Source organism: Mercenaria mercenaria, chromosome 10 (genome assembly GCF_021730395.1).
Source record: "Mercenaria mercenaria strain notata chromosome 10, MADL_Memer_1, whole genome shotgun sequence".
Taxonomy (NCBI): Eukaryota; Metazoa; Mollusca; class Bivalvia; order Venerida; family Veneridae; genus Mercenaria; species Mercenaria mercenaria.
Genome location: NC_069370.1, coordinates 26,170,308 through 26,185,977, shown reverse-complemented (window position 1 = coordinate 26,185,977; position 15,670 = coordinate 26,170,308). Strand labels below are relative to the sequence as shown.

At 34.7% G+C, this 15,670-nt stretch overlaps 1 protein-coding gene across 1 annotated transcript in view; it reads right to left on the bottom strand.

Annotated features, from left to right (window-relative positions):
* Positions 1-8,240: 8,240 nt before the first annotated feature.
* Positions 8,241-15,670, bottom strand: part of LOC123559594 (uncharacterized) — an 80,688-nt gene continuing 73,258 nt past the window's right edge. Inside the window, exons 4-5 of the mRNA XM_053516832.1 lie at positions 9,709-12,626; positions 8,241-8,262 (exon numbers count right to left, since the gene is read on the bottom strand). Coding sequence (XP_053372807.1) covers positions 8,241-8,262; positions 9,709-12,626 — 2,940 coding nt within the window. The remainder of the gene's footprint in view (positions 8,263-9,708; positions 12,627-15,670) is intronic.

Here is a 15,670-nt window from a genome sequence, read left to right as displayed (position 1 = left end):
ATTGGTGTTCTTACAGCTTTCACTTTATTTTTCATCTTTAATTAATATATATACGATCGCAAATTTGATAAATGATAAATAGGAATCTGTACGCCGTAACTGGAAGCTTTTATCAAATTCTTGTTTTTCTCGGGACTGATGAATTACAATACAGCGATTTTTTTCTCTATATCGACGGGTCCCGTAATATGTCATATTCCCTATCGCCAAATATGGCATTTAATCCAAATTTCAGCAGTTTGAGAAAACAAAAAAACATAAATTTTATGTTAATCCTTGAGTCACAGTTATATGTTTCAAATGAGAGAAAACGGAAGCTGACAAATGTGTATTTACAATACGGTACATTTTCCACAAATCTGGAGAATTTGTGAGTCATTTATTCCCAATTTCCAGAATGTCTATTCTATTTGAACTAATTTTCCCCATTTGAACAGTACCAGACCCATTCCCGAAATAGTGGGAAAAAATCGCCGAAATAATAAACTTCATAATTTCTTTAGTATTTTTAAGACATGGCATGTGCTCATGAAGTGTTGAACTTGAGTAAAATAAATAACGATGACTACCAGAAATTTTAAATTAGATATTTAAAAAAAAACAACATAATAACGGCATCTTTATGACAACTTATCATATCTTTTTACCAGCGATTATCTTGTTCACTGGTAATACAGTTCATAATAGTATATATATATTGATAACCGGACATTTCGACTCCGGGTCTAGAGGTCCGGTAACCGGACCCCTAGCCACTTCCTTTATGCAAAGTTTAAACATAAACTTTACAAGTTTATGTGTATTAACAGAGCTATGCTGTGCATTAGGTTTAAAATAGCACACACTGTATTCAAGTACAGATAAATACAGTATAAATGTGTAATGGGACTAATGGCTGCTTTTTAACAAATAACTACATAAGATTTAATTATTATGACTAAACTTAATTCATATATTCAGTAAAGTTAATAACATTTGATGAGGCTTTTATACATTTGAAGTTAATACAGATAAAACATTTTCAAGTGAAAGATGGCCATTGGATATCTTTAAGTATTTCGATTTCGTTGAAAGCTTGAAGTGAATAGCCTCCTGGAAAAACACACTGGTAGCATTAGGGGTGTTGCACATTTCATTACCTTCCATGAACGGCTATATCAAACTGAGTCTGCTGTCACTGTGATTGCACGTCTTAGTCCAGACTCATTCAAATTATTTTACTATTTTATCAATCAAATATATAACACAGTTTTTCATGAATTGCATCTTTACTGTAAAGACTTTATTAATTAGCTTAATTTAACTTGTGACGAGCTTTCCGCGTCATAGGTAGCACCTAATTTCATATTTTAATCCTCCAACATGAACTTCGCGCAAATCATTCGGATAATACTGGTATAATACTATACTTGATTCTTTCACTGGTTGTAAGTGCAGATGGGAATTTCCGGTCTCGAGGGTAACTGTTTAGGCGGTTACGAGGCTCCAGCCGAGTGACCGCGTAAACAGTTACCCGAGAGCCGGATATTCCCATCTGCACCTACAGCAAGTGATAGAATCTTTTTCTTGCATACCATATTCAACAAAGAAGAGTAAAAAATAAATTCAAACAAATGATTTTCTTATAGCACTTTTTTCTTATATAGCGTATTAACAAAGCGCGGGAACTTTACGTCATGACATTACAAAGACGAAAACAACGTAAGAGTTCCGGTTTTGTTTTATCATCTGCACTGAAACGTTATGTTATTTCCTTAAAATAACGTTTTTTGAATTGAGAAATATGTGATAAGGAACAAAGAGGAGCTATCAAGGTATTTAATTTTTATCCCGTTTTACGAAAAACATTATTATTACTACACACATCTTCTGTACATATGTAGTTCGTTATACGTCATTTACAGCACGAGAGTCATCTTACACCCCGGGGTGTAAGATGGAGTTTTCCAGCACCGGTGAAATCACCAGAAATCCCCGTCTGGTATGCAAGAAAGTTATTCTACAAGATGACGTGTGGACAATTTAGACCCTCCCTGAATAAATGTGTTTTCACAACTTCATCTGCAAACTTATTCAGTCAAAGAAAATGAGTGAACAGGTGCTCGAAATGGACGCCAAATTTTGAACTGTGGAAATTTATTTTGAAAAATTTTGGATATATGTTTCATTCGTCTGGATAATCGCGATGGCTTTATTATCAAATGATGGGTTAATAAAAACATGTCAATGTGATGGGAAATAACAAACGAAATAAACGGAGATATAGGCGTAGTGGTAGTGGTAGCGATTCGGATATCAACCTTAACAAAAGCAAACTTTTCAAATCTGATCATTTTAATTCGGATACACAGGTAGTTTTAAGTGAGGTTTTGAACGAGACAAATAGTGTGCTTTATGATAGTGATAACTGTATAGTGACTGAAAAAAAAGTGGAGGAGGGTGACGATAGCGCTTTCATGAATTTACAATCGGAGTCTGTTTCAAATCGAGCAAAATGGCGGGAAAGGAACAATTGTCCCCAGGTAAAGCACCTTTAAATACAGAAATGTCTGAGAAACAGCAGCTAACTTTCTTAGTACATGCAGTAACTGATATTAAGTTAGGACAAGAACATATTAGAAAAATGTTTGAATCGAAACTGGATAAATTGAGAGGAGAACTTATGGCGAATATCAACACCAAAATTCGTGCATTACGAGATGAATTCAACCTTGACATTGCTACGGAAACTCGCCGTATTCATGACGTACTGACAACTGTTCATTCTTTGCAGCACTGTATTTCTGCCCTCAAGCAAACGGGAATTACATCGGCGATGAGCGATAACGGTAACAATGATCAAGATGGCCAGTCACTTAACGGCCTCAATAATCGGGGTAATCCTCTTAATGACCCAATTCGCTGTCAAACTGTCAGTGGTATTCAGGACGCAATTAAGGTTGCACAAGATTTTGTTGACGCGTTGAAGATTGAGAGCAGATCAAAGGTTACGGTCACAGCGGCTACACGTTTACCAGCGAGATTCCCTTAAACTTATACTGTGTCCAATAGAAACAAACAAACAATAACAACTTTATCATTTATTATTTGGTAAGTACTATGCCCCAACGATAACTTGATATTTACAAACATGACTATAAATAGATTAAAATGGAACATAGGGAATTCAACATTTTTCAAACATGTTACAATTTAAATATTTGTAGATTTTGCACCAATTACAAATTAGCTCAGTGGTAAAGCATACTGTCCATGTTCAACAGATCTTTTGCCGTGTGGGTTCGAAACTCAGCATGGACATTTCATTTTTATTTCACTCTTGCATAAAAATTAAGATTCCTTCATGAGCTCTGTGACAACATGACCGAAAGGTATCTAAAGGCGATATGGCGGATCAGAATAGTTTATCAAATATCTAAGATTACCGGTATATTGATTAAATGCATGCACTTAAGCCTTGCAAATAATGAACATACTATTGTGTTATATAAAGACATAAAATTATATACAAATACAAACCATCTAAGAAAGAAACAAAAATACGGAAGCAAAAATGTAAACGAATAGGAAAAACAAAAAAAAATCTGAAAAAAAATCCTCATGAGGATTCGAACCCACAAAACGATTTCCTTATATCCAATTGGTGTCTGCATTTTACCTAACTGAGCTATGCTGCCATATACTTAATAGATATTCAAAATGAAAGAAATACTAATATTTGCTTGTCAAGTAATGTGCAAGCATTATGAATAGTTATTTCATCAGTTATCATGAATTAGACTCGTCCTCGCGTTTCGGCGGGAATCACGTTATCATTGGGGATTAGTAGCACTTGGGTGATCAATGTGTGTACTCTTATATAATTATAGACACACTGCACATACCACAATTGTAATAGCATTTTCATAATTTTTCATAAAGTTTTAACATGCGTTACTATTAACCCAGTTTAGAAAATGTTTAAAAGTATCAGATATACAGAATACATCTTCATAGAAAAATATTTGTCTAAATTTCATAACTTGCACAATGTTAAAACTCAGCATCATAAACATACATGCTGCCAATTTTTTTAACTTTTTTAAAAAAAATATTGATAAAGTCCCGTCGATCGCCCAAAGCTGAATGACAATTAAATACCTTACAGTTAACACGAAAACTTCGTGCACAAAGACCGCCTACTGGACATATTATTCGACCAATGAAAATAGTTTTCTTCTAATTCACATTCGTTCAACCGCAGAAAATTATATTTCCATGATAGACCACCAATCTTGAAATTCAGTATTCAGACCCTTAACTAGAAGTCACCTTGCTTAGAAAAGATTTATTGAAAATACAAGCATGTGCACGTGAAAAGCAGTAAATCACGCAAAGAGCGGCTCATTGAAATGAACGCAAGCGCAGATCTGCATAATCTACCTGGACGTAAGCGGACGTATCAATGCTAAAGTAATCTCCTTTTACGTCTTCGTTTAAAATCAAGTACTTAACACAAATCACAAAACGGCTTTAAATCGAATTTAAAATGAGCAAAATTGGGGGCTGGGAGAAAATTTTTAAAACAAAAGTAGAGGCTATTTTCATAAAAATACTCCAACCCATCTTAAATTTCAAAAAAAAATTTCTAACGATCACGTTTTCCCAGCAAAATTCATTTGTATGGAAAAAGGTAGTAACACCCGATTAATTAAAGAGGGGGGGCGAATGTTAGGGGGGCCCCTGGGGACATTGAGTGTTTTCAGGTTTTCTATGCGTTAAGATGATAATTTTAAAATATTTAAAATTTGAAGGTACATGTTTTAGTTTTTTAAAGAAAATTTCATTTTGGTCAAGGTATTTGGAAAGTTTTTTTTCTTTTTAAACATGTTTTTGAGGCGCGAAAACCAAAAACCAAAAAATTAAAAGACAAAAATTGATGCAAAGGGTTTTAAAAACGGGCCCGTCCATGAAAAAAACCAAACATAGGGGGTGTCGCCCAGCGGATCCAGACCACCCGCGAAACGGCATCGGTCAGGATCCATGCTGTTCGTTTTTTAAACCTTGAAATTTAGAGAAACATTGGAAAAAGCATGGACCCTGACCAACTCGCGGTGCGAGGCGGGTCTGGATCCATCTGGTGCAACCCACTATTTGATTTTTATGGACGGCTCAGAGTGGGGGAAAAAAACTCTACAAAACCCTACCCAACGGGGGGTCTCATCATTCCCAGAAACACACTTTAGTAACAAATTCACTTTTCAAAATTAGATTTGGGGTTAATATAACTTCCTCAAATTAATGTAGAAAAAAAACCTTGGCCATTTTTTTAAAATTTTTAAGAAAAGGAGAAAAGCCGAAAACTGTCCATTATGTGAAAAAAGGGACAAAGAGGCGCAACGCGCCGAGTTTGGTCTTTTTTTCACATAATGGATATTTTGGGGCTTTCTCTGATTAAAAACGGTCCCACGAAAAAATAAGATGTCGTGTTTTTAATAAGGGCCCAAATTGCCCTTTTTGGGCGAGACAAATCTAATTTTGTCTCTGTGCAAAAAAATACAATCAAAGGGATTTTAAAATGGGCTGCAAAATATTTATTGCAATTAAAAGTTTTTTAAACACAAATGATATCGGGTTGAGTTGGAAAGTTTCGAAATATTGTTTTTCCCTTTTATAAAGATTTGAAGTATTTTTACAAAAGAAAAATTAAATTGGCCTTTGATGTAGTTTTGATAGTTGCCAGTTTTTTCGTCAAAGTTTGCAGTTTTTATATATTAATAATTGATTCAAAAATGGGGCCCGGGGTGAAGACATTTAAATGTATTTTTTGTATTTAAATTTCGTTTAAAAACTTCTTTATTTCGTTTACGAGATATTTTTTAAATTTTATTAGAAGAAAATATTTTGTTTTACAATAAATAGCCGTTTTGCAAGGAAATTTGTATTAAAGTTTTTTAAGTCTTACGGCCCAAAATTTTTTGGTATTCCCGAAATTTGCATTTTAAAAATTTGGGAAAATTGAGTTTTTTTTTTTTTTTTTATGTAGAAAAGTGAAATGCTGGGTGGGGACTGCAAAGGGTTTTTTGGGCTTTTTTTCCCAAATTTTAAAACCGAACACTGAATGATAAAAAAAGGGTCGTAGCATTGAAAAAAAAAAGGAAAAATTATGTTTCGATTCAAAAACGGGGGCTATGGGCTCCATTTGTTTGATTTGCCCCGTTTTTTTGGGCCCAAACCCTTTTTTTAAATCTGGGGGACATTCGCCATTTTCATGGATTTGCACTCGGCCATTAAAGGTTTCCAGTGCACCGCGTATAAATAATTGCGGTTTTCTCAAAATTAATTCCACTCCGCCCATAAAAAAGGCCAAACAAACCGAGCTGCACTTTTGGGTTTATGGTTATATATTGGCCCCCTGGGTTTTCAATTTTTTTTTTATTTATCCATGCGTCGAGTCCGCGTGGCGTCCCGATTGGGTTTAAGTTTTTGATAAAAGCTGGATCTCAGTAGCCATTGTGGTAAATTGAAATTTCCACCTTATACTTTGATAATTGATTTCACTGCAAAGTTTCAAAAACTCTTTTTGATAATTTTTTTTAAAAGGGTTTAATGAAACGGTTTTCAGTATACTAATGGAAAGGATTGAAACGTCACAATTTGGTGACTAATTTGCAGTCCCTGTTCCAAAACTCTATTTTTGCATTTTTTAAAAAAGTATGCATTTTTTCGACAAAAAATTGTCGGTTAATTTTTGTAGAGGGGTACTCATACCCACAAGGGAAAGGTTGAAATGCATTTTCGCCATTGTTTGACTATATGAAAAAATGTCGGGTTTAAAAAACCCCTTTTTGAAATTTTTACAAAATTATACCCCCTTTTTTGACAAAAATTTCATTCAATTGACAAGGCGTTAATAGTCGAGCGGCTGTATCGAGGGCTTTTGTCTTACATTCGTTGCCTTTTTTCTTACTTTTTGCTAAAAATTTCCATACTAGGTGTATATCGCGATATTTTCTTTTGCGATTTAGGATTCACAAAGGACTTTTTATTTCTACGGTTAAAGATTTAAACTAACTTTTATAATTATTTGGACATTTTTTTGATTTTCTTTTGGACTTATAATTTGTGGGGCTTTTTGTTTAAATTTATAGTTCCTTTTCGGGTTTTTATTGCTTTTAAAAGCTGTAAAACTTTTGCATTTTAAATTTCAAAATTTTCGAATTTTGGGTTAATGTTCCAACCTCTCAACGCCCGGGTTTGTTTCTTCCTGCATTATTTTCCTGTACCTGTCCATTTTAAGTATCCCTTTTTTTAAGAAAGGGCAGTTTTAGGTTTTATAATGGGCAGATAAGTAAAAAAAATCGGTTATAGAACGGTGTCGGTCAATAACCTTATAAAAGACAAAAACTAACAAAGGATTACATCACAAACCCTGTTTTTAATTTTAAGCTTTATCAAAACTATCCCCCAAAGAGGATTAGTTTTGGGCCGTTGGTAACTTTTTGACTGTCATGTTCCGTTTTTTCCCCTTTTTGGTTTTTCTGTAAGGGAAACCCCCCAAGAAAGCGACGCAAAAATAAAAAAATTTACGAGACGAAAAGAACGACGCACCGTTTCCGGTTTTTTTAAAAAAATTGCTGGGTTTGGATTTCGGACATGCCCCGTTTTTTTTTTTAAACCCTTTATAAAACTAGTCCAAATAATGGTGTCGTTTGGGACGCGTGGGGGACGGACTGTCAGTCCGCCGTCCCGCTTTTGTGTTTTTGTAAGGAAAACCCCCAAAAAGCTGTTTGGGAAGTTTTCTTTTACTTGTAAATAGATGATTTAAAGGTAACGGGGTTTATAAAAATTTTTGTTGACATTTAAAACATAAAATTGTCTCGCTGACATTTTGAAAGTTTTTTGTTTTTTTTCTGTCATTTTGGTCATCGGCAGCCGAGGTGTACTGAAAGGGTCGGGTAAAATATCTCCTTTCCTTTTTCTCATCATATTTTTCCCAAATTTTAGTCTCTTATTTAAAAATTGAGTTATATTTTAAAAACCTTTGACGTTTCTTTATGAATATTTTTTTTTAATTTTTTTGGAGTCTTTCCGAATTGTATGACTTTTTTTTGGATTTTAATGGTTTTTATTTCGGATGAAGATCACAAAACCCATCAAAAGGTAAATTTCAAAAATCTAATTCGGTGACCACCTATTTTTCTTTTTAAATTTTTAAAAGTAAAAATTATTTTGTTTCTTCAAGTTTAATAAAAATTCCTTTATGTATTTGGAAAATTAACTCTGCAGGAAAAATACACTTTTATAATTATGATGCTTTTTTGACTTCAAAAAACAACCAAAAAAAGGTCATGCAACTATTCTTGAACCTTAAAAAAATTTTTTTGTTTTTAAGGGAAAAAATCATTTTATAGTATTTAATCATTTTTTTGATTCCTTGATGTTATCTATGACAGACACGTCTAGATTTGGGATAACTTGTCCTATCAGCATTAAACGAAATAAAAAAGAAAACGAAGTCGGTGACCCCCAAATTTTTTTTTTTTTTGGTTACTTTTAAAAAGAACTAACATATATAAAAATATGAACAAAATCGTTTTTGGGGAAAAATGGGGGAAAATTTTAGCACACGCCTTTAAGTTTGCACGAGAATTCCCACCATGAAATTAGGTCATGCATTTCCCCGGGGAACCCGGGAAGAAATGTTTGTTCATCAAAGAACACACGCGATTCAGGAATTGCCCGGGTTTTACCTGTCGTTCTTAGGCAGAATACCCAAAAAAAATTTATTTAAATTTTCTTATATTTCTTCTATTTTCCCTTTTATTTTAAACAAATTTTATTAGTATTGCAAATTTTGTTTTTTTAACTTTTAAAAACTTTCCCGGCCATACTGTTCACCAGACGGAAAAGCCCGATATTAAGGAACTTTCCTTAAATACGCGGACGGTTCTAAAAAAAGCGGTTCGTTGCGTTAGCAGGTTTTGTTTTTGGCGCTTTTTTTTAGCTGTTCATACAAATGAACGTTACAAAATTTTTTTGGAAAAAAAAGGGGCAATGTAAAAAAATACAAAAAAAAACGGCAAAGGTGTCAATCATTTGATTTGCGTTGATATTTTCCAAATTTTTACCCTTTGAATGTGTGCATTAAACAGTAAAGAATTATTAAACATACCTTGTTTTTTTCGAGAAAAAATTGCCTCCAAGTGCGCAATTCTTTGCTGCAGAACCCCTGCCTATTTTTGCGATATAATCTGCAAAAAATTTACACTTATCATTAAACCGAAAGGAAAACCCAATTTAAAAGTTTTACTTAAAGCTTTTCCAGGGCAAACACTGTTCAAAGCAATTTGGAGTAGGATAAATAATTTTAAAAAAAACAAAGCAAAAGATCAAGTATCACTGTATGAAATATAATAGAAAGTCAATTTCATCACTTCCGCTTTTTTTTGGACATTTTTCAACTTTGTATTTAAAACTCGATTATCAAGATATTTTTCCAAATAATCGCGTTAAAACATTTTAATTAATACACCCGCTAAAACACAGCTGTGAATGACATTTGGGTATATTAAATATTGGATCCCAAGTATGCTTCTATATCTAGGCGTATTTCCAATATCGAATTAGATTTTACAATTTAGTGACTTTCTCCCTTTCCCTTTTACAGCCACAGGCATATTCCCCATATTTTTTTTATTTTGGGCTTTTGCATTTTTCTGGAAAAACCTTTGACCCTCCCCCTGTTCATCTATAAGCTTTACCGATTGTTGCTTTGCTCGAGGTGGCAATAACGTTCTATCAAGAGTTTGACACTTTCTCACCGGTGAGACAGTGTCGTCGCTGTAAGATCTCGGCAAATCCTGCCCCGAGAGAGAAACGTCTGCTCGTCGTTTCTTCAAAATAGAATGTAGCACAGTGCGATTGCTTCTCTGGTACTTACAGTTAGCAAAATTCTGGTCAGTGTTACAATGTGTTTCTGATGTGATCTGATGTACTTTTGGCTTCCGTTCTCCATTCGTTGACTTTTGGCCGGGGTTAAGATGGGATTCAGTCATGATTTTAGGAATGTCTGTTTGGCAGGGGTTAAGATGGGATTCAGTCATGATTTTAGGAATGTCTGTTTGACCGGGGTTAAGATGGGATTCAGTCATGATTTTAGGAATGTCTGTTTGGCCGGGGTTAAGATGGGATTCAGTCATGATTTTAGAAATGTCTGTTTGGCTTTGCTTAGGTGTTGACGTTTGACCAGGATTAAAATTGGATTCAGATGTGAGAAAGTCAGAAGATTCTTTAACTTCAAAGTCATTTCTTTCTGAAATGACTACGTCAGATAATTCAACATCAAGAAACTCTTTGTTAGGTTTTTCAGCGGATGATGTATTTAATGGTGATGTCACTGGTCTGCTTTCAAAAATTGGCTGGGTTTTCTTGTAAGCTGTTTGTAAAGTAGGGGTGTTGCCATATCTTGTTGATTGAATTGATATTGTAGAATTTGGGGGTAGACTCATTGATGGATGTTCATTTGGTATGAATGTTGATGGATGTTCCTTCCTGTAGTCTACAGTTACGGACGCTGATAACTGTTCAGTCCTACCGTCTGCAGGTATAGATATTGATGGAGGCTCCGTTCTATAGTCGGCAGGTACGGACGCTGATAACTGTTCAGTCCTACCGTCTGCAGGTATAGCTATTGATGGGTGTTCCTGTCTGTAGTCGGCAGGTACGGATGCTGATAACTGTTTAGTCCTACCGTCTACAGGTATAGATATTGATGGATGTTCCTTTCTATAGTCGGCAGGTACGGATGCCAATAGCTGTTCAGTCCTGCTGGAAACAGGTATAGATACTGATGGTCGCTTCTTCCTGTGGTCTACTGGCATTGATATTATCGAAACTTGTACCCTGCTGTTTTCGGCATTTATGGATGATGATGGCTGTTCAAAATTGTTATTATGTTCTTGTTTGTATAATTCAGGTGATAGTTTTGATTTATTTCTCATAGACAGTATTTGGTTCCTGGGTGATAATGTCATCCGACTTGTAGTCACCATTACTTGTTGTTTATTCATTGATACTACCGACTGCTGATACGTGTTTGGTGACGGCTGGTCACCTGCGGGTACTTTTTGTGATTCTGAAGGATCTGGGAATTTAGTTACAGGCAACAGTCCATTTGGATATGGCTGCTGTAGTGATACTAGCTGTTTATTTGTTGTCGGCGATTCCTGTTTGTGATGTACTGGTTGTTTAGGTGACAGAACATTTGTGTTTGGCGGTGACTGTTTGCTAACAGATGATTGATCTGACAAACGTGACTCTGTATTTGTTGTTGGTGATACTTGTTTACTAGATGATGACGTCGATCCTATTACATTAAGATTTGCTTTAAGAGAGTCTTTTGTGACAAGTTTAATATTTGCTGATGGTAATAAATAATTTTTATTTCGATATCCCGAAGCTCCAAACTGCTCCTGAGGTGATGTCAGTGACTGCAGCTGCTCATGTGGATATGTCAGTGAATCATTGTTTGAACTTACGTCAATTTTACGTTGATTACTTAACGATGAGCTAGGTTTTAATCGATTTTTCGCGTATATAATTGAAGACTTGGGTCGAGGTGCCTTTTTAGCGCTCTCGCTGTGAGAGCGCCATGTTGAGAGCGCTTCAGTGAAGCTTTCATTTCGAATGGGAGGTAAATTTGATTCCATATCAGACGATGTTTGAACAAAACGTGATGTATCCGCACACTTTCTCACTGTTGGTTTGGCAGAAACTTCAGGTCTTTCATCTCCAAAGATAATCTCCCTTGATCGAAGAACATGGACTTCATATTCGGGGCTTGAATAATCCATCTCTTGTCTTAATGTATGGGATTCATTTTCTGTATAAATTGCTTGATGGGCGGGTTTTTCAGCACGCACTTGTGCGTTAACAGGTTGCACAATCTCCCTAGTTGGCGACAATCCCCGGTTGCTTTCTTCGCTTGATTTATGTCTGCCATCGGAGCATGTGTTATCAGGGGTCCTTGCATTTATCGTGATACATGTGCCATTGTTTTTACTAAGTGTTGAACTCCACTTCACTTCTTCCAGCATTTGTTTGACAGAGGGTCTCGTCACCAAATACCCTCCTTCTTTTGTTTCTGCCTTGTCTTTATATTTTCGTCTGTGTTTTTCTGCTAGTTTTCCATTCATTTTTTCTGAAACTTTACTCTTTATTCCGTTTTTCAAACTGGTCTGCCTCCTGTCTACGATTTGGCTTTTGTTTTTAACATGTTTTCGTTCTAGGTTTATGTATTTTTTCATGTTGTTGCACATACGATTATTCAGCTCTTCATCTTCCTTACATACACCATCTATATACTCACTGCAAGTTCTCTGTCTCTTCATCTCATTACAGGTTATATACCCTTTCATGTTTTTGCTCCCTATATACTCAGTGAAAAGCCTTTGTCTCGGTTCGTAACTTTGCTTTGACCGATCGTAATGATTTTCCTCATCAGACATTCTTTTTTCATAGAAACCCACGCTCTTTCCTTTTGCCGGTTTCTGTTTGTGATTTTTTTCTGATGACGTTGAATCATTTCTTTGCTGATGAACATATGTTGAGCCCAGCAACTTCTCTTTAGCGATATCATGTTTGTCCTATAATGTAGAATATATTATATTGCAGCGGATAGCAAATGAGTTATCGTAATTGACGTTTATGAAAATACATGTACATTATGTAGTGAACATTTACAATGATTGACCATGTTTGGATGTAAAGCATTTGTTTCACTTAATGGGGGATAGCACTTTGTATTTTTTTACAACTCGCATATGATTTTGATAGAGTATTAAGGTAGAAGTTATCCCCGGCATGAATGTATAACTGTTTTCTTGGTTATAAGTGAAACTTTTTAGCTGTGAAATCACAAACATTACCATGCACGTCTGTTTTGGCGCCACGCTAAAAAGCGATAAAAAATGGTTTATTTTCTCTCCGAGGCATTTGTTTATTTTTCAGTTTACAGCAATGAAACTTACATCTTTATGTGTGTTATACAAAAGGTCTACGGCACTAGACAGTATATGTCACTTTTGTTTTCAAATAATGAAAAAAAATGAAGAAAAACGACATTCTCATTTGTTTTAGATTTTTTGAAAAAAAAATGGCACATTCAGTCTAATTAATGGAAAAACGACTCGAAACTTTTTTGCCAAGTTTTTAAGTTTTTTTATTAATTACTGGTTTATTAAACATATCCGTCAAGTAAAAAGTGACGTCAAAATATAACGCATAAAACTCTATTTAATTATAGCGTTGCGTCAGTAGATTAATATGGATGAACACAATACGTTTTCACTTAGGGTTTGTTTGTAAATGCATATGGCAGAAATACCAAAGTATCAAGCTTTAAGTATTTTTGTATTACATATTGTTCTTTAAATAATTACTTTATCTTGAATGCAGTTAGTGATATGGATTATATCGCACTGATAAAACACGGTATTTCATCAGTAAGCATAAAATAAAGTGTATTATTGCATTTGATTAAGGACGTACGAGCGTTTTTTTTTTCAAGATATCCGCCATTTTCAAAAATGTTTCTTCGAATATTGCTTTCTAACAAAAAGTTTGACCAAAATTAATGCTAACTAATTACAATATTCGATATAGGTTGTTCCACGCAATATCGATGCGATCCCATACTGTTACACATACGTGCAGTGAACTTCTATGTATGTTAAAAATACTTGCTTAAATTTTACAAATAAATTCCATCTTTTTGCCCGCTACTACGGAAGAGCATTAGTGCCAGGTGTATGTTATTTATTAACTCGAAGTATCTCGAAATTTCGATTTACTAACTACAATAGTTTACGTTGATGTATAGGTCCTGGCCAAGATTAGGTACCCGGTGTATCCATTGGGTAGCCCTGCCTGGTGGTACCTGGAGTATCCAGTGGGTAGCCCTACAGGGTCGGACAATTAAGATTACCAGACAGCGTTTGCTCATAGAAAATATCACTATTTAAACCATGTTTATTTATTCATTGATTTTGTTGGGTTTAACGTCGCACCGACACAATTATAGGTCATATGGCGACTTCCCAGCTTTTATGTTGGAGGAATGAAATATAGACATACCCTAAATGAAAGTGTAGTTATGAGTCTGACCACGATCGGGTACCTGGACTGGTCTGGACTTCGAGGAGAGGTCATAGAAGGTGACCCGGAAATATTCAAATTTAGAATATTTCACTATTTTGACCATATCTGGAAGGTTTTCAACCTAGTTCGAGCCCCTACCACCTGAACATACTATACATGTAAATGAAGGTATATATCCTGGATACAGTTTGAAATCTGGAGTAGCTCTAGAAGCTATGGTAGGTCATACATTTATGTATGGTATGGCTGTGTAGACAGATGATTCCATTTCGAAGAGTCAAAAGTCTTCCATTACATTTTTGGCCTTTGACAGACGGACAGACGTTCAAATTTTGCGGATAAAAGGGCAAGATAGTAACTCGAAACTTCGAGTTACTAAGTCGAAATTTCAAGTTACGTTAGTCGAAATTTCGAGTTAATAAGTCAACATTTCGGGTAAGTAACTCGAAATTTCGACTTACGTATACTAACTCGAAATTTCGAATCAATAAAAAACGCAACTGGCACTAATGCTCTTCCGTACGCAACACATAGCTACAAGTATAACTTATCAGATTTATGTTTTACAAGTACATTTTAAGCGTGTACCATGAAATTGCACAAGCTGTCGTATTCTGAATTTTGACAACTCGGGTGTTTAAAGAACTATGAAATTTAGAAATGAATTGCTACTCATGTACACTTACAACAATGCTGAAACGTTTACTAAAATTACATTTGCTAAAGTACATTTTCATTTCATATCTAAGTAAGTATGATGACAATGAGTTTATTATTTTGACCTTTTAGCTACACTAGCACTTTTTCCGACCTCATTTAATAATGCGCGTATGCCTTGCTCACGGTCACGACAATGTGCCAATTTAAGCAGTTCGTCATGATGGGAAAAAAAGTTGCAAATAATTTTGAATGTTTACATATTTTGGGAGTCGTTATTTTTTTTGAAAAAATTCCATGTCTAACAAACAAGTTCGAACTTTACGGGTTAATTTTTTTAGGATCCCCGGCATTGTTTTAAAGGGCGATGTTATGTTTGGGAAAATGACTTTAAAAACCGAAAAAAAAACGAATTTATAAGCCAAAAAAAACCCAAAACCTTTTCTAAAAAAGGGAAAAAATTTGGTTAACCTAAATTTAACTTAGGGGCCAAAATCCCGGCACTTTTGGAAAGATTAAAAAAGGACCCTGAAAAAGGGATTTAAAATTTGAATAAAATTTCTTTCCATAAATTTTTTAATTAAAAAACCCAATTTAAGAATTGGAAAATACAAGAACATTTAAACGGGAAAATATTAAGGTGCTTTAAAATGCCTTTTTAAGTATATAGTTTATTTTACGAAACCATACCCGGGGTTTTTTCAAAAGGGGCGCAATTTGCCCGCACTTTTTTTTTTCGTCGGAAAAGGGACAAAAACCCAGTTTTTTAAAAAGGGCATACTAGTGGAAAAAGTTTCTAAAATTTTTTAAAAAATTTTATCATTAAAAAATTTTAATTTTAATTCTAACTTGCTTGATTTGTTTTCCATTTAAA